The 18,885-nt window shown below is 37.1% G+C and overlaps 1 protein-coding gene and 1 long non-coding RNA gene across 6 annotated transcripts in view; one reads left to right on the forward strand and one right to left on the reverse strand.

Moving 5' to 3' along the window:
• The window catches only part of PDE5A (phosphodiesterase 5A), a 141,580-nt gene that overhangs the window by 73,507 nt on the left and 49,188 nt on the right, over nt 1–18,885 (forward strand). For all 5 annotated transcript variants that reach the window (XM_086704315.1, XM_025922013.2, XM_086704314.1 and 2 more), the window contains exons 10-11: nt 9,016–9,191; nt 12,539–12,598. In XM_086704315.1, coding sequence (XP_086560441.1) covers nt 9,016–9,191; nt 12,539–12,598 — 236 coding nt within the window. The remainder of the gene's footprint in view (nt 1–9,015; nt 9,192–12,538; nt 12,599–18,885) is intronic.
• On the reverse strand, nt 4,968–17,381 carry LOC147581789 (uncharacterized). The gene is made up of 6 exons (XR_015250276.1): nt 16,599–17,381; nt 14,896–15,130; nt 13,677–13,754; nt 12,336–12,385; nt 9,431–9,521; nt 4,968–9,336 (listed from the first exon to the last, which is right to left on the reverse strand). It is a non-coding gene; the product is annotated as an uncharacterized LOC147581789 (long non-coding RNA).

The raw sequence follows: 18,885 nt of genomic DNA on the forward strand, positions 1-18,885 counted from the left end.
AGAAGCATCCCACCAATCAGACTTCCCTTGTTCTGATTATTTTTTTCCCAAGGTAGCTTAACTCATAGGAGGAGAATGCATTATTCATATACTCGAAAATATATGGATGGCTTTGACAGCTGTTTCTAGTTATAAATCAGTGAATTGGACTTGAGGCAATGGACTGGAGTTGCAGGTGCACGTACTCCTATTCCCTGGGACAGATCTGTTTTTTGCTGTATGTGAATATTCTGCTGTTAGATATCAGTCTTGTGAACTTAGTTACAGTGCCTCTACCCCCAGAGAAATGGCTCTGTCCTCAGTCATGGTAATCTAGTTTCTAAGGCTACAAGGCCAGGAGTCATATCCTGACTGTGGTGTGAATTGCCTAGTAAAGTCTCTAGAAACCAGCCTGGGGACTCCCAGCCGAGCTGTTTGGTCACCTGCACTCTTCACAGATCTCAGAGAGAAAAGTAGAGGCTGCTGAATACGTAGTATGGGAATTTTCTTTTCAAGATTTTCATCCATGAGTTTGCTAACATAAGCAATAAGGAAACTGACAAGGGTGCCTTACAATATGATACCAAGTAAATGTTATATTATAAAAATTTTATTTGGTCGGGAGCGCAAGGTGAAAACTACATTGTAAATATTACGCTTTTTTAAAAGAATGCTTTTTGATATAAGCTGCCTCTGACCTTTGCAAATGTGAAGTGAAATTCCAGAAGGGATGCATTATTTACTAGCAAGTTTTCATAATGAGGACTGAGTGGCAACTTGCTACATCAGGTCAGATCTTTGCTTTTCCTCAGCAGCATCTCTTTGGAATAATAATTGGGAATGGGGAGTAGCTGGAGGAAGTTCTCCATCAGGCTTTGTCATCACTTGACACAAATGTGAGCTGGTTCAGTGAAGTGCAAACAGCCCCAGGTGGGGAGGGGACTCAGCATCCATTTGGCTCCACTCTTCCTTTAACCATTTAAAACATGAGCACATTATTCACCTCTGCCGAGTTGAACCTTTCACATCTGTTCACATTCTGTGATCCTGTCACGTTTCCTTCAAGTGAGCAAAAAAAAAAAAAAAAATCAAAAATACCAGTTGAAGTGATCAGACTTGGCATACATTTTGTGTCACCCTACTTGATAACAGAGCCAAAAGCAAGCAAATGTTATCTTTGGAGAGGAAAGTTCCCTATTAATAAAAAGAAAGAAAAAAATGGGGGTTTTGGTGGGGGCTCAAGTTGATTCCAAGAAAGAGAAGGAACATTTCCAGTGCTCCCTGCTGCTTAAAAGTGTGACAAAACAGAAAATTTGAATTCTTGCCTGTGTTTTGTGCCCACAGATGTGGCATGGAAAATGTCATGGCTGTAGATAATTTTTCTTGCATATCACAGGCCAGATTCCTCTATTATGTAATTCTAATAGAGAATCCCCATAGAGTTTCATGAGGAAAGGCAGACAGGACCATGTGTTTTTTGTAATCTTCCTTCCCCCTCATATTTTTCCGTTACTGACATTTAGATGAAATTATAGACATTAGACCAGTGTGAGGCCTGTTGTATTCCCTGAGGCATTGTTTCATATCAAATGTTTTCTTAGTGCTCTGGCTAATAGAGAGTGTTTCTAGAGTTTTGCTTCCAGTGCTATTAAGGAAATATTTTTCTCATTCAATATTCATTTATTTTAACCAGTTATTTCCCCTATTTATTAGGCTAAATATGCCTTTTTCCCAAATCATATTTACCAGGAATTCTTACTGCTATTTTCCATGCCCATTTCAGGACAGATTTTGAAGAAATTAGTCCCATTCCCATTCCCTCCCCCCCCAAAAATGTTTAGAACATCTCCACTTTAAATAACTTACATTTTCATCTCTTTGTTAATGAAAAATATAACAAAAATTGTAGTGTTATATTACACATTCTTGATTGTGAAGTATGGGAAATATGTACAGTTGATTCTTCAAGGGAATTAGGGGGACTGACACCCCCTCCCATGCAGTCTAAAATCCATGTATGACTTTTAAATCCCACCAAAGTTAACTACTAATAGCCTACTGTTGACCAGAAGTCTCCCCAGTAACAAAAACAGCTGATTAACACATATTTTATTTATTATAGGTTTTATATACTGTATTCTTACAATAAAGTAAGCTAGGGAAAAGAAAATGTATTAAGAAAATCATAAGAAAGAGAAAATACATTTACAGTTCTGTACTGTATTTATCAAAAAAAAATGCACGTATAAGTGGACCTCACCATTCCAATCCATGCTGTTCAAGGGTCAACTGTATTTCTTAACTGAATGTGTGTTCTAAACTGATGGCTACCCTAACCCTCTGCTCATGTCTGTGTTGCAATTTGATTCTAAGGCATAGATAACTATTCTAAAATTATATGTTTAAATTTGACACTGCTTCCCTTTATTTTTCATATGAAGTGTTACCATTTGGCAATATCACTAACTTCTCATTTGCTTATAGAAATATTTGCTAGGATTTTCCCAATGCAAGTATAATGAAACTGTGCAGTGTCATCCATGGTACACATTGCCTATAATGCTTAAAGTTATCTGGTTTTCTTCTCAGAGAATTGTAAATTATGCTTAGTTATAATAAGTTCCAGGCAATGAGACTGTAGGGACAGTGATAATTGGAAGAAAATGAGAAAAAATTAAACTAAGAATGTATAATTTAGAATTGTAAAAGTGAAAATATATAAAATAAAAATAAATCAAAGGATTATAGTTTTAAGAAATTATTGCAAAAATAGCAAGAAAAACTTTATAGTAGCACTAGAAAACAGAAGATTACCTTTACTGGACTAGAAATAGTGAGGGAATTTCTGGAAGATATGAGGTATATATCATTTGTAAGAACGCATTTTACACAAAGTGGGAAAAATTTGAATAGAGGTGACAATAATAATATCAGACAAAGTCAAATTTAAGGTAAAAACATACTGTAAAGGGTCACTTCGAAATTTATTAAACTTAAAATCCACCAAGACAGTGTAATTGTCATAAATATTTCTAATAAACTAGCATCATTGATATATAAAAGCCAAAGCTATTAAAAATAGAGGGAGAAATGGACAAAATGGAAGTCTTTAGAACACCACATCTCATAGAAAGTTAAACTCCAGGAAAAAATAAGGAAACATTAGCATTAATATAAAAAAATGAAGTGGATTTAATAGGCAAATATAGATTTACTTTTATATTTCATAACCTAAAAATACAAATTCCTGTCAAATATCCATCAGAAACTTACAAATATTAATGATACACACATATATAACACAAACTTGGTCATTTCCAAAACAGAATTGATGACCACTCTCATGATTCACAATGCATTGGAATTGGAAATGCATAATAAAAGGACAAGTGGGAAGGGAAATTCTCACTTGGAAACTGAAAAGTATTCTCCTTTGTGATGATGGAGAAATCAAAAGCCAAAATGAGAGTACCTCATTTTAGAAAATTGATGGTTGAATCAACATAACATAAAAACTCAAGGTATATGGTCAAAGCTATGCTCAGAGGAGAGATACAGCTTTAACTATTTTGTTATTATTAAGAAATAATAAAGTCATTTGAACTAAGAATTCAGTTGAAGAAATTAGAAAAACAGCACCCTCTCTTTCTTACTTCTATGCTGCCCCCCAATAAAGAAATAAATAGAAAGCAGAGAAAAGTAATTGAAATGATAAATTCATGAAATGGGAAGGGATAATGAAAAAAAGAGATAATGGGGAAACAATAATAATAAGCAAACCTGCAGCACATATAATGAGGATAATAAGAGAAAAACACAAGTAACAATGAATAAAAAATAACAACTATTGCCCAGAGGAAATTCTAGCCAAAGCAGAGGGGAGGAGATGAAACAATGTGAGATACAGAAAAAGAAAAGGCAAAATAAAACAACTTCCAGATGATATGATTGTGAAGTGGAAAACCTAAGAGAATCAGCTGAAAGTATTTCTCTACAGAGAGTTCTAAAACTTCCTGGTTTTAAAATTATTTAAAAATTTTTTTAACTTTTTTTCTATTTTTGAGAGAAAGAGACAGAGCGTGAGTGGGAGAGGGGCAGAGAGAGAGGGAGACACAGAATTGGAAGCAAGATCCAGGCTCTGAAATGTCGGCACAGAGCCCAGTGTGGGGCTTGAAGTCACAAACTGTGAGATCATGACCTGAGTCCAAGTCAGACGCTTAACTGTGAGCCACCCAGGCGCCCCACCTGGTTTTCAGATTATTAAAGAGAAATAACTTTAATATATCCCAAGACAAATCTGTTCAAAAATAATAATGGAAAAAAAAAACATAGATAATAGTAGCAAAGAATAAATTTAGCCAGAAATATGTAGCGTCTTTATGAGGAAAACTGTAATAGTCTACTGAATAACTTAAAAATCTTTAGTAAGTGAACTAACATAACATTTCCTGATAAGAATCTATTTTGTAAGATGTCAACTTCCCCCAGATTAGATTTATATCAATTTTAATACATATCCTCATAGGGTTTTTTTTTTTTTTCAGAGGGAAGGGGAATTCCTGACCAACATTTATAAAACTCATCTGAAAGAATATCATATAAAAAGAATCAAAGAATAAAAAAAAAAGATTTGGTCTATCAGAAATTAAAATAGTGTTGCAAGGGGTGCTTGGGTGGCTCAGTCGGTTGAGCCTCCGACTTCGGCTCAGGTCATGATCTCACAGTTCATGAGTTTGAGCCCCACATCGGGCTCTGTGCTGACAGCTCAGAGCCTGGAGCCTGCTTCGGGTTCTGTGTCTCCGTCTCCCCTCCCCAACTCATGCTCTGTCTTGCTCTCTCTCAAAAATAAATATTAAAAAATAATAATGCTGTAAAAGTAACATAATTAGAAGTATCATATGTGTGCCAGAAAAGATGGCAAGATCAATGGAATGCAATAGAAAGTCTAAATGCATGCCCAATCTGTTACATATATATTAGTGTTATCGTATATAGTAGAGTATATTTCATTGTTTCTAAGGTACCATTGGTTGAAAGACTTCATTTTCTATAGTTCCAAGAAAGAAAAAAAAATAATTTCAATTAAACTATGACAAGCAATTGATTAGGGTGCAAACTGATTTCAAAAATATTAAAATGTGGGGCACCTGGATGGTTCAGTCAGTTAAGCATCTGACTCTTGATTTCAGCTCAGGTCACAAACTCTAGGTTCCTGAGATTGAGCCCCAAGTCAGGCTGAGCCTGCCTGGGATTCTCTCTCTCCCTCTCTCTGGCCCTCCTCTGTTTGCACGTGCTCTCGCTCTCTCTCTCTCTCTCAAAAGTAAATAAATACATATTTTTTAAATTATTAAAATGTGAAAAAAGTACCTAGTAGTTGAAATAAGTATGACTTTAGTGTTTAAGGTGGCAGTTCAAATCATTAGAAAAGGGGTAACTATTCAACTATTGTAAAAATATAGTAGCAATTTGGGAAAAAATTAAGTTGAATTAAAAAATTAAATGTGATACAGTGAATCTACAAAAATACTACAGGAAAATATAGGTTTATATATAATCTTAAAATGGGGAAGTTTCTTTTAAAAGCAAGACACTATTCAGCAGAAAATCTCTTTTGATTAAGATAATTGACAAATGACAAGTACAAAAAAATATATATTTGCAAGATTGGTAATAAGGGCAGGTCTTACATATTAAGCAAGACAGGATGCTAATTTTGGAGTCCACACTATGTGGTAGAGAGTACATGAGACTATAAGCAGGATGTAAGAGCTGACATCCTGCTGTGCCAAAAAACCAGGAGTAAACTGTGGTTAGTGACAACATCTGATTCCTAGAGTTACAGAAAAGGAAATATGATTGTGTGATTTTAGAAACCACCTAGTCCCTACTGACAATGTCAGTACAAGTACTTTGTGAACTCTAATATTATTAAGTAAACTGATACTTTACTAACTGTTCTCCTTTTTGGTTTTCTCCTAATGTTTTTGAATATTTTATGTTATGATTGTATATATTAATTGATTTTTGCTGAATGGTTTTCTTTTCTTTTTGGCTCTGCATTAAGTACTTTGTTTTTATATATAAGTGATTCTGATTTCATACAGATTACTGGTAGATGTGGCATCTCAGATGACCAGTTTTAAATTTTATTATTGTACTCTTCATCCAGTCCTCCAGTCATTAATGAACTTTTGAAAACCCTAGCTGTAAATGTGTCCAAGCTTTATATTTTCTCCTCAAGAAGGACCCTGTTTGTTATAAACTTTCTTCCTCATAGTTTTTTTTTTTTTAACTGGGGTATTTTTGTTTGATAGAATTAAATTCTCTGAAGTGTATAAAGGAATCAGCAGGATGATCAAGGATGCTATAAAAATATAACTGTCCATTGTGCTTTCAAAGGGGAATTAGATTATATGCCTAAACGGATAATTTGTCTTTACCCTTTCCTTGCACTGAGCTTAGCCCTGTCTACACATTGTTATCTATAGTGGTGGCTTGTAAAGCAAACACACTTTAGCTGTTCCGCTCTGAGCTGTGGTTGGTACAGCCAGCTTTTGATGTTTGTACATGTGACGTTCATTTCTATACCTTTGAATTCCAGATGAATTAATTAATACTTCTTAATGCACATTCATTGACTTCTGACTAAGGCATAGATTTGAACTGACGTCCCGGAGAGTTACTTAGCTAGGTCATAAGCCCAGCAGCTTGCCTGATAGCCACATCTCAACCCCTTCCTGTTGTCTTTTCCTTTCCATACATACAGTAATTCTTATAAACTGGTAAAAAGAGAAATCTTGTTTATGGAAAGTGGCCAGTCAAGCAGGAGACAACTTTAGTAGAAATTGAAAGGCAGTTACGTTGTGATGTGAGGATAAAGCAGGAGACATGTGACTCTCAAGAAAATGTGATTTGGGAGACAGCCAGAACCTAGATAAACAGTTCCACGTTTATAATTTGGGGATTCACAAAGGTTGGAGGACCAAACCCTTGCATTGTACCATATACGGGACATGTTCTTTTAAGATAATGCTATTTTTCTTGCAGTGTCCAAATTCATTATGTTTCACTTAAAGTATTCCTTGATAGTGGAATAAGTGTTAGAGAAGTATTCCCTGCAGTGCTAATACAGACAGATACGGATGTCTTTACTGTCTAAAGTAGAAAAACTCCCACAAACAAACCAGAACGAGCAAAAATGAGAGTACAGTGAATTTGCAGGGCTAAGAATAAATTGCACATCAATGGCGATAACAGGACTTAATGTGCAACCATGGATCATTGTGGACTCTATGAAATCCTTTTGTGCTCTGGGAAAAGTAACTGATAACACACTCTAGTCTTCATGGGAAAGTAGTTTGGGTGAGAGCTGCAGTCCTGCATTCTTTCATTAACTCAGTAAACATTTTTCGAGTTCCTGCTATATGCCAGGCATTTTGCTAACTGAGGAAGTGGATCTGAGAAAATAAAATCTCTAAGGCCAGGCTATGTACAGCCTAGAAAGAGGGACAGAAATGAAATCGGCTGTGATACACCAAGCAATGGATTAAGGGCATAGGAAAGAGTACTGCCTGCCTCACCTGGGAGGTGGGAGGCCTCCAGGAGCTACTGTGAAGGAGATGTGAGTGTCAGCTGGCTAATCGGAAGGAAAGCAGTGGGAAGCAGTGGAGGCGGGTGGAAAAGCACAGGCAACGTTGTGAGCAAGAAGATACAGTCAGGGAACCACCAGCAGTGATCTCAAGGAGGTCAAAGAGCACAGAGCAGAGGAGTGTGGTAAAAAGTGCCCTTTGGGACTAGGCAGAGCTGGGCTTTGAATTTTAGACGTGAGCATAGAAGCTAAGTGGCCTTGAGCAAAGGACTTAACTTTTCTGAGACTCAGTTTTCTCATCTGTAAAATGGGGATGGTCATATCTACTTTACAGTGTAAATTTTAAGGCCCAGAGATTGTGTGTGTACTGAAGCATTTAGCATAGTACGTATCCCATGGTAGGCACACACTGGAACTCTGGTATTAAATATTTAGAGACGGAAGAAATAAGGACTTAACACTTTGTTTTACCCAGAGGTGGGAGGTCACTGAACTCCTCAAAGAGAGGCCGCTGGCTCAGAATCCCATAGAAGTAGTTCAGTAAAGACTTACAATGTTGACATAATTTTCCATTTATATTGACTACATGTTTGACTTTATTTTTCTTTTTTAATTTTTTAAACATTTATTTATTTTTGAGGGACAGAGAGACAGAGCATGAGTGGGGGAAGGGCAGAGAGAGGAAGACACAGAATCCATAGCAGGCTCCAGGCCCAGAGCCGGATATGAGGCTCAAACACACGAACCTTGAGATCATAACCTGAGCAAAAGTCGAAGGCTCAGCTGACTGAGCCATCCAGGTGCCCCTATATGTTTGACTTTCTAAGAGAAGCCAGGACTTGGGAGATTATGATTTTCTTCAAAGATTAGTTCTGCCTTTATTTCTAAATGGTCATTTTTATTTGCATTTATTTGTAGTATCAAAAGTTGTCTGCAAGTATGATTCTCCTGGATACAGAGGTGCTTATTTGAAATTTGAGATGGTCTGTGTGAATTAACCTGTTTTCTACATTCTGTTTTGTATGTTACTGTAGTTTTTAACTTCTGGTTTCTCAGTAAGGAAAGGCAGTCTGTGTGACCCAAAATTCTGATGTGCATTAAAATTGTTCTCTTGGCAAATATACAAAAATCCAATTAGTTTCCAAAGGACAAATTGTCTTTGGGGACTCAGCTGATCTAAAATTCGTGACCGCGTCTGGAAGAAAATAGTACTCTAGGATTTTTTTGAACACAGGCAACATACTGTGTGAAACAAGTTCTCATGTAAATTAACTTGGTTTACTTTTCTAGCTTTTATATTTGTGAGGATCCGTTTGCTTCTTTGGAGATAGATTCCAAGCATTCACAAAAGCATAAGATAATCTTTTTTTGCGGGGGCTGGGTGTTCAAGTCAATAAAACGTATAATAATTAATAATAATGTTTACTCAATTTCTTGGATTGTTATAGGGGTTTGCCAACTTGTAAATAAGATGGAGGAGAATACTGGCAAGGTTAAGCCTTTCAACCGAAATGACGAACAGTTTCTGGAGGCTTTCGTCATCTTTTGTGGCTTGGGGATCCAGAACACACAGATGTATGAAGCAGTGGAGAGAGCCATGGCCAAGCAAATGGTCACACTGGAGGTGGGCTGACAACTGTGGGACTCTCGGTCTCTGCAGCCACACTCAGCTTCTGCCTTTCCCGCCAAAACAACTCGTGGGGTCTGTATGTGATAGCAGCGTCTCCTCACGAGAATCAGACTGAATCCTTAGTTCCTCACGGAAACAGCTAAGGAAACGGAGACCCAGAGTATTTTAGAGACTAATCAAAGGTCTCATGACCAAACCAAAACTCAGGCTGTTCGTCCCTTCACTCTTCTGACCTTAAGAATGCATTCACACAGATGTCTGCTGCCCGTGCGGCCTGTCTGTCCCTGCTCCAGTGCCTGAGCATCCCTGTCCCCTGGTGAACAGCTGTACTCATACATTTTGAAAGACAAAAATAGAAACCCTAAGCACTCAGAGAACCAGAAGTGAGGAAAAGGGAAACTCTTTCAGATTACAGATGTATGGATCCCACTTCTGAATACCCTGATTCATAAGTCTTGGGTAGAGCCTGGGAATCTACATTATTCCAGAGCTTCCCCCAGGTGATTCTGAATGTGCAGGCAGCTTGTGACCCACTGGCCTGGGACACTGACCTTCGGCAGGCTCCCTCCCGAGGAGGATTACCCTACCCAAGTGGGGCCAGCCCTTTCCAGGTGTATTTCACTAACTACCTGAAAATGTTCACTTTGCACAACCCAGAAATTTCTTACATCAGAGACCCAGTTTAGGGAAATAGACTTCAAAAGGGCAAACATCTCTATTTATTCATACAGTGGCGTGAAGTATGTTTGAATATTTGCCTACTCCTATGTAATTGAGATCAGTGGGAATCCATGTTTAGAAACTGTAACGTTTCCTCCAATCCTCTAATAAGTTCCTAACCTAAATAGCTAGAAAGATATATAAGTAAAAATTTACTAATAACCAAGATAGTATTAGTAATGATGAATATATAACATGAATAGCTTTGCCATGGTATTATATAAGAGACCTTGGATTATAAGCCAGTGAAAATTTTTTTTTGAAATACACACACGTAGGTATAGGTGCATATATATATATATATATATATATATACACACACACACACACCCAAATATATGTATGTGTGTATATATATGTGCACACATATACCTCAAATTACATCTATACACATACATATATGTACATATAGTGTCACACATATATACATATGTATGTATACATGGGTGCATGTGTGTATATACATATATTTTTAATCAAATTTTTTATACTTCCCTTGGTTTTGCACTGAATTGAATCTAAGCCAGCTATCAATTAGAAATTATCTCTTCTTGTAAAAACGTTTTATTACGAAAAATTGCAAGCATATACAGAAGTATACTAAAATAGCTTAGTGAGTGCCCATGTACTCATTAGCCATCTTAATAATTATTGACCCCTGGCCAATATCATTCCATTCATACACTTGCTCACTTCTCTGCACTCTTCCACTTTAATCCATTGATTATTTTGAAGCAAATCCCAGACATTATATAATTTTGTTCAAAATCTTCGAGTATTTTCCTGATTGAGATTTATTTCTATTTTAACACTATAGTTTTACTTCAGTTAAATATATGAGTAACTAGGCTTTTACTTAGTCTAAACATTTATTTTATTTCAATTCATTATGGGAAGTCCTATCGATGCTCACAAGTTTAACCTTGAAAAAGATTTTCCTTTCCTTACAAGGCATTGGATAAAAGCTAGGGACACCAATCCCTCAGGTTTTCTTAGGACAGTGAATTATTTTGACCTGGAAGCCATGGTCATTATAATGACCAACAAAACAACAATAATAATAGCTAACCTTTGCCAAATGTTTACTCTGTGTTCTGATGCTCACGTGTACAGACATACCTCATTTTATTGTGCTTTGTTTTATTGCTTGTCACAGATACTGCATTTTTTACAAATTAAAGGTTTGTGGCAACCCTATGTTGAGCACATCTATCAGCATCATTTTTCCAACAGCATTTGCCCACTTCATGTCTCTGTGTCACATTTTGGTAATTCTTACAATAGTTCAAGCTTTTTCATTATTATTATATTTGTTATGCTAATCTGTGATCAGTCATTAGGACCTGCTGAAAACTCAGGTGATGGGTTCCATTTTTTTTAGCAATAAAGTGTTTTTGAAATAAGGCATCATATATTTTTTTAGAAGCAATGCTATTGCACACTTAATAGACTATAGCATAGTGTCAGCATAACTTTTATGTACACTGGGAAACCAAAAAGTTCATTTGACTCCCTTTATTACAATATTAGCTTTATTGCAATAGTCTGGAAATAAACCCACTATATCTCAGAGGTAGGCCTGTATTAACAAAATTAATCGTTACAACCGTATGAGTAAGGTGTTATTATTATCTCCAGTGTGACAAAATTTATTTTTTAAAACTTAGAATGGTATGTTATTCCTGTATCAATTTAAGTCTGAAAATGGCTTACCTTTTTATCAATCCTGCTAATATCTTTGGGGTTTTTAGTAAATCTATGTTGTCTCTGTCAAAGATGAACTTCAAAAAATATTTTTTTAAAAATATGGTAGATGTTTTAAATATGACCACTTCCCTGATTCAAAAGAATGTCTAAAATATTATCCTATTACTTTGAAGTCATTACTTTTGAATATGGAAATTAATGATTCTTCTGTTGAGTGATGAGAAAATAGTAAGCCTGTCTGTTTAACTCTACTAGGGTAAGAGAAAGTGTACTAGTTAGGTGTTGAAAGCAGGGTCCCAGGCCCCTTTGTCCCCTCACTGAGTGCCTCACGGCCCCAGATGTTACTGGATGGATTTATGGGCAGCGCTGCCTATCTTGATCTGTGTGACATCATGTTCTAGCCATGCCATTTTTCTTTATGAAATTCTAGAGTAGTTACAGCCCTCCCCTGAGAGCTTCTTCTAGACTCCTTGCTTTCCAAATGTCAATGTTAAGTGTCAGTTTACGCAAAAGATTTTTTCGTAATTCTCACAAGTAAAAATAACTGAAGTCAGTATTATTTTCTAAAAAGCAGTGCAAAAAGGAAAAAGCACAAAATAAATTTTCTGCTAACTTTGAGCCAGTAGCATCGCTTATCAATAATGTGTTCATTACATCAACAGTGTCAGAATAAAAGTGACAAGACTTTCTCTAAACACAGAGAGAGTATACCTTTTGGTCTCCTGAAACAAGCAATTGAGTCAAATCTGGGATTTTTCTTTCTGTTGAAGAAAAGCAGCAAACAAGATTTGACATTCTGAGGTGTCTAGTTCTCTCTCCAGGAAGTTTTAGCAGAATCTCGAGCTTGAGATTGTAGTCTACATTTGGTAGTTTTCTCTTGGATAACCTGTTTTCTTTGGTTTCTTACCCTATAGGTTCTGTCGTATCACGCTTCAGCAGCAGAGGAAGAAACAAGAGAGCTCCAATCCTTAGCGGTAATTCTCTTTCTTTGTAAAAGTGACTGACTACAGACATTTAATTAATACATAAACATGCTTCTCTTAGGACAACTACTTCCAATGCAATGGTCCCATTTTTTTTATTGTATTATTATTATTTACTTTGAGAGACAGAGTGAGCAGGGAAGGGGCAAAGAGAGAGGGAGGGAGAGAGAGAATCCTAAGCAGGCTCCACACCATCAGCACAGAGCTTAATGCAGAGCTAGAACCCATGAAGATCCCATGAGATCATGACCTGAGCCGAAACCAAGAGTTGGGCATTTAACTGATTGAGCCACCCAGGCACCCCAGCAATGGTCCCATTTAATTAAATGTGGTAAATATTTAGACGGACATTCATAAAAATATTTAATCAGTTCTACTTTATTGTAGGGCTAAAGAGTCACTGATGATCCAAAGCAAAAGATAACATACTGACTTTGTAGTACATTATATGATTCTGAATTTTTTTTTCAATAATGTCACATCTTTCTTTTTTTTTTTAATTTTTTTTTTCAACGTTTTTATTTATTTATGGGACAGACAGAGACAGAGCATGAACGGGGGAGGGGCAGAGAGAGAGGGAGACACAGAATCGGAAACAGGCTCCAGGCTCCGAGCCATCAGCCCAGAGCCTGACGCGGGGCTCGAACTCACGGACCGTGAGATCGTGACCTGGCTGAAGTCGGACGCTTAACCGACTGCGCCACCCAGGCGCCCCAATAATGTCACATCTTTCTTAGGCCAAAACTAAATTTACTTTTCAGCTCCTGGGGACAATGTGAACAGGTGACTGACTGTGAGGTGGTTGTTTGGTTAGGGTAACGACAACAAAGATTTTATAATTTGTTATCAATAATCTGCTCTGCATTATTGAGAATTGAGAGTGATTTTAATGTCTGACCACATGGCCTATGGAATGTTACTTGAAATTGGGTTCAAATAAGGTCAGCTCCTGAATTCTTATTACATTGTTATTTAGTATGCTATGAGAGAAAAAGCACACTGATAATGTAAGTAGAATGTTAAATGTTCTAGGTCGCGGTTGAGATTAATGAAAATTTGAGGCACTTACACATTTACAGCAAAGGCTCGCCTTCTGAAATTTACTTGAGACAACACGGATGAGGTCTATGTGAGATGTGACAGGAGTCTGTAAAGAATGAGAAGGGTGTGAACAGATCACTGAGATTCTTTTTCATTGTCCTCATCATCATAGCTGGCCAAATGCCAACCCTCTGTGGCCTTACCTACATTTTCTCACGAAAACTGCACAGCTATATTATGAGGGCCACACTGAAGTTAGAGAAGCCAAGTGACTTGCTCAAGGTCACACTGGCAGACAGAGGGGAAGTCAGGATACAAACTCACACGGTCTAGTTCCAGAGCCCATGCATACAACCACTGTGCTGTCTGTTATGAGCTGTTAGGGACAGAGAAGATTAAAGATGATTGAAATGTTTTGACCTCCACCATTAAAAAAATGATGGTGCCATGAATTAACTAAAGTGGAAATATTAAGAAGGAAAACTTGGCAGATTTGACTTTAGAACGTGGTAAGTGTGAGGTGCTGGTGGAAGGACTCAATGGACGTCTTCAGTAATCATGAAAGGCAGGACTGGAGTGGGGAGGGGCTGAACCAAAGGTGGCGATTTGGAGGTCCAGCCTTGTGGTTTGGGGCAGTCCCATGGGGGTAGAGCGGTTGGGAGAAGGGCCTGAAAGACTGAAGGCAGAAATTTTGGGAATCTGGGTTTCTGTGGAAGGAGTGGGAAAAGAACCTGGCTGAGGTACAGATGTGGTCGTTAAACAGGGAGGAAGATTTAGGATGGGGCAGTGGCGCAGAAGGCAGAAGTTTCAAAAAGGAAGGAGGTCCTGTTGGTTGTAGAAGGTTGAGAAGTAGGACTGAGGAAGGCTGCTGCATTCTGTGATCATGTGATTGTTCAGACGGCAGCTTTAGGAGTAAAACTGCGAGAGTTAAGAGTAAATGGTGGCAAAACGGAGGAAATGAATATAGACTAGTTTTAAAAGATAAGTTTTGTATAAAGCAAGGAGTGGAGAAGTAGTTATTAAGGATGCTGGCTGATGTTTTTGTTTTGGTTTGCTTTGTGTTGTGCACAAGGCTCGCTCACAAGGAAGAGAACCAGCATGTTCGTGGATGAAGGGCAAAGGTACGGCAATGAGGGAGTGCAAGGCAGGGAAGAGATCTGGACCTTGGAGCAGCCTAGGCATTGAGCGAGACAAGAGGGAAGCGATGATAGTAATAATAAGAATAGCTACATTTATTGAGCACTTACCTCATACATGGCATGTTGGAAGTTCTTTGTGTGTGTTCACTAAGTGTATTTAGTCCACAGCAGCCCCATCAGGTCGGTATGGTTAGCAGGTGGAATGTGAGGAATTTGAGATTGAGAGGCTTTAGGTTGTCCTGCTCGGGATCTCCCCGGTCGTAAGTGATGGTGCCAGTACTAACTCCGGGCAGCCCAGATCCAAAGCCCAGACTCTCCTGTGTGGCACTGGAGAGGTAATGAGCTGGAAAAGGAAGGCTGAGGACTTACAGATGTTCTCAGTTAAATCAGTGAGTAGAAAGCGGAGTCATTTATTTGCCAAGAACAGTTTAAGGAACTTGGGATGTTTCACCTGAAAGGTTAAGCTTCTTTTGGGGTTAGCCTCATTCGGGATGGACTTTATTTATTTTGTTCATGGTGGTATTTGAAGAAACGAACAGTTCTTCAATTATTTACAGAGGTTTATAGGTTATAAATATCTTTCACATCAGGCTTAATTGGCCTGTTGGTCTCATCCTTCCAGAATGATGAAGTTTTTAACTAAATGCATACTGTGAGTTGGACATTATCACATGGAAAGATACATCTTGAAGTGCTTGCGAGCACTGCAAGAGTATTAAATTAGTTCTAAAATGAGGGCAAGGTTACACTCTGCCATGTGTTGTTTTAGATAAATAAAAACTAGCAAATAGAGCAATTTCTGAAGATAATGCTAAAAACATCACTAGGATATTAAACTTTGCTTTCACTTTGAAAATAGCAATCTTTCAGAAAAAATCTGAAAATTATTTTCTCAATTATTTTTATAATTTTAGCAAGAGAAAAACACTTTGGAATAACTGAAAATTGCTATATTGCAGTATTGTTCAAAACCATCTGTTGTTTCATTTGGAAAATAGATTTCTGGCAGCTGCATTGGGAAATTTAGGGTTACGTCACTTATAGGTCAGCTAATTTATTTAAATTGGTTGAAATTCAGCAACTGAATTCAATACTGGTTTTCCATCAGCCTAATAAAAATTCCTTTACAGCCCCGACTGCACAGGTGTCTGCATCATCCAGCGACTACCAAAGTTGCTTTGTCGTGTATCTGATTATTTATCTCAATTTAAGACCTAAAATAAATTGAAAAGCTGCCTAATGTTTTCTTCACTTTTATTTTTACAAGTTAGTTCTGGAGAGAATTAAATAATATATTTAAGTATACCAAATATTTATGCCTGTTTCCAGAAAAGTTCTCTAATTATAACAAAAGTATAACCAAGTTGATAGGAAACTCAAAATCCGTATTTTTTCCCCTTTGTTTTACTTGAGTTTTTAATCTAATTTCTCTTGACTTAAAATTGGGTGTAGCAGAAATAAGGCCTTAAACTAAGCATTTTACCATATATCTTTAATGATCCTTAGTCACAAGTTGTTGAGATAAAAATAAATGAACCCCAGCTACCTGGCAATGGTTATTAGAAAATTATTAGTTAAGATATCAGAATGAAATCAGTATTTATTACCAGTAACTGAGTATTTGATTGACTGGTTTCCTTTTCTGCTTTCCTCTTTTGTTAGAAGAGTAGAGAATAAATATGTATTAGAGTTTAGTTTTTTGAAATAAGCTCAGTTTTGTCGTGGGGTCACTGCTTATTCAGTTTATCTCTATAGCTTCTGCTTTATAGCAATTTCTGAATCATATGTAATGTATATAAAAGCAAACTCACCCTTTCGTGATCCTGAAAGGTTTCTGCATCAAAATAGTGAGATAGGGAGAAGCTGACCTCTCAGGCGGGATTTCCTAGAACAGAATTTACTTCATCTTGACCTTAATCTTTCAGAGCCAGAAACGTCATGTGAACTTTCTTGATCAGGAGTGTGTTCCTGCTGCAGGTGACAGCAGCAAAGGGCAGAGCCATGTTTCTGACTCAAATCCCTGATGCCCAAGTCAGTGGCAGAGTATAGAACTAATTCCTTGTATCAAGATGATCATCACATCCCCCACTTTTTGAGAAAATCTATATATGGATAGTCAAATTATAAATAGAAAATTTTGAGCCAATAATAACAAAGAGTTGATGTTATGATCTTGATAACCAGTGTCGCTGAACTGTAGTAACCTACGGCATCCAGGAAGGCACACTCTTCCTCAAACAGTGCTAGAATGACCCTGAAACCGTCTGGGTCCTTTGGACTTCCTCTATACCATCCGTTGATACATTCGTTTTTATAGATGCCTATAACATTAACTGGGCTGTGTCTTTTCCACATTGGCAAGACTTAGTAAATTCTGTTTGATTCTTCCTGCTTTCCTTCGGCAAGCTAACCTTATCTTTTCTGCTTTGAATTCACTAGTACATTACTTCCGATGGTAATCTTAGCTCCAGAATATAGTGTCACCATTCTTCAGCTTCTTATATACTAAATAGATGTTAACCAGACTAATTCCTCATTTAGTCATAAACTTACCCTGAGAGTTTTACTTATAAGCATATGTACATATTATCAGAATCTTGACATTAGCATGTGCCATCTTTGCATGGTTTTGAAAACTGTATGCTCATTAGTTTTTATATTCTGTGCCTCTTTGCCATTGAGATTTAAAAGATGACATTTAGGGACACCTGGGTGGCTCAGTTGGTTGAGCATCCAACTTTGGCTCAGGTCATGATCTCACAGTTCGTGAAGTTCGAGCCCTGTGTCAGACTCATTGCTCTCTGCAGAGCCCACTTCGGATCCTCTGTCCCCCAATCTCTCCACCCCTTCCCAGTTCATGCTTTCTCTCTCAAAAGTAAATAAAAACATTTGAAAACAAATAAATAAATAGTCACATTTATATAATGTTAGAAAGAAGGAAAAGTCATAAAACATGTTGGTATAGTTATTGAAGAAAATATGCTAATCCAGCCGTGCTGTGCCTTATTCACTTCTGTATTCTCTATAAGATTCGGTTCCACATACTAAGTTGGTTATTTACTTCCCTTTGAATAAGTAAGATTTCTTTTTCATATGTATTTGGATTCACTTCCCTCTTAGAGAAAGAAATTCTAACAGGCTTGTAAGTGGTATGGATTTTTTCTTTAAAAACATGTTTTCTGTGCATGTTAGAAGTAGGGAAGAGAGACATTAGCCTTCTGTAAAGTATAATGTGATGGCTGTCAAACTGGCTTTATTCAAAGACCTAGAAACAAACTGCTCCACATAAAATGGTGCCCCAATAGGTGGGGGTAGTGATCAGGGACTGACAGGGAGAGCTTAAAACACCTAACTGAGGGTCTCTGCTTGTAGCTACCAATGAACCCATGAGATATCTTACATTAATTTTATGCCTGAAAATAGTTTCCTTCAATAACTGATCATTGAGGAAAACCTCTTTTCATCCTAACATTTATAATGAATAAACGTCAGGAGTAATGTAACAAAATGCCTTTATACAATACTGAAGCTAATTGGAAGAATTTGACATTTTATGGATGGCCAAGTTCAGTATCAGCTCTTCTTTTCAAACTTATTTTAAGAAATGACTTTCTGAATAAGGGAGCCTTGCCGTAACAGTTGGCAGTTAGGAGTTATTTTGTAATTTTTATTTTAGCTCTTGAGATTTGATACTTCAGACCTAAGGCGGGTAGAATGCCTTTGATAGCAGTGTGACCTTTTTTGTATTAAGGTTATACAGTCGAGCAAGTTGTGTAGCCATGTGGCCACATGTCTTTATTTTCTTCTGAGGTGACCAGAGACTTTGCCACAGGCTAAATATAAACCTTTTTCATGAGGCATCCACCCAAAATAAGAAACTCAATAATTTTTAAATGATCCTTTTATTTACCTTACCCAAGTATATTATTTTCCATGGACACATGCTTTTTGGGTTTCAAGGAGACTATACACTTTACAAATAGATTATTTCCTATAAAGTTTTATTTCTCTATTAAGTAAACAAAGAGGCACCCACCCTCTACACTTGTGTAGAGGCCTTCATAATGAGAAACAGTTGAATTTAAAAAAAAAAAAAAA

The sequence above is a fragment of the Puma concolor genome, chromosome B1 (assembly GCF_028749965.1).
Source record: "Puma concolor isolate L17-30 chromosome B1, mPumCon1.1.hap2, whole genome shotgun sequence".
NCBI lineage: Eukaryota > Metazoa > Chordata > Mammalia > Carnivora > Felidae > Puma > Puma concolor.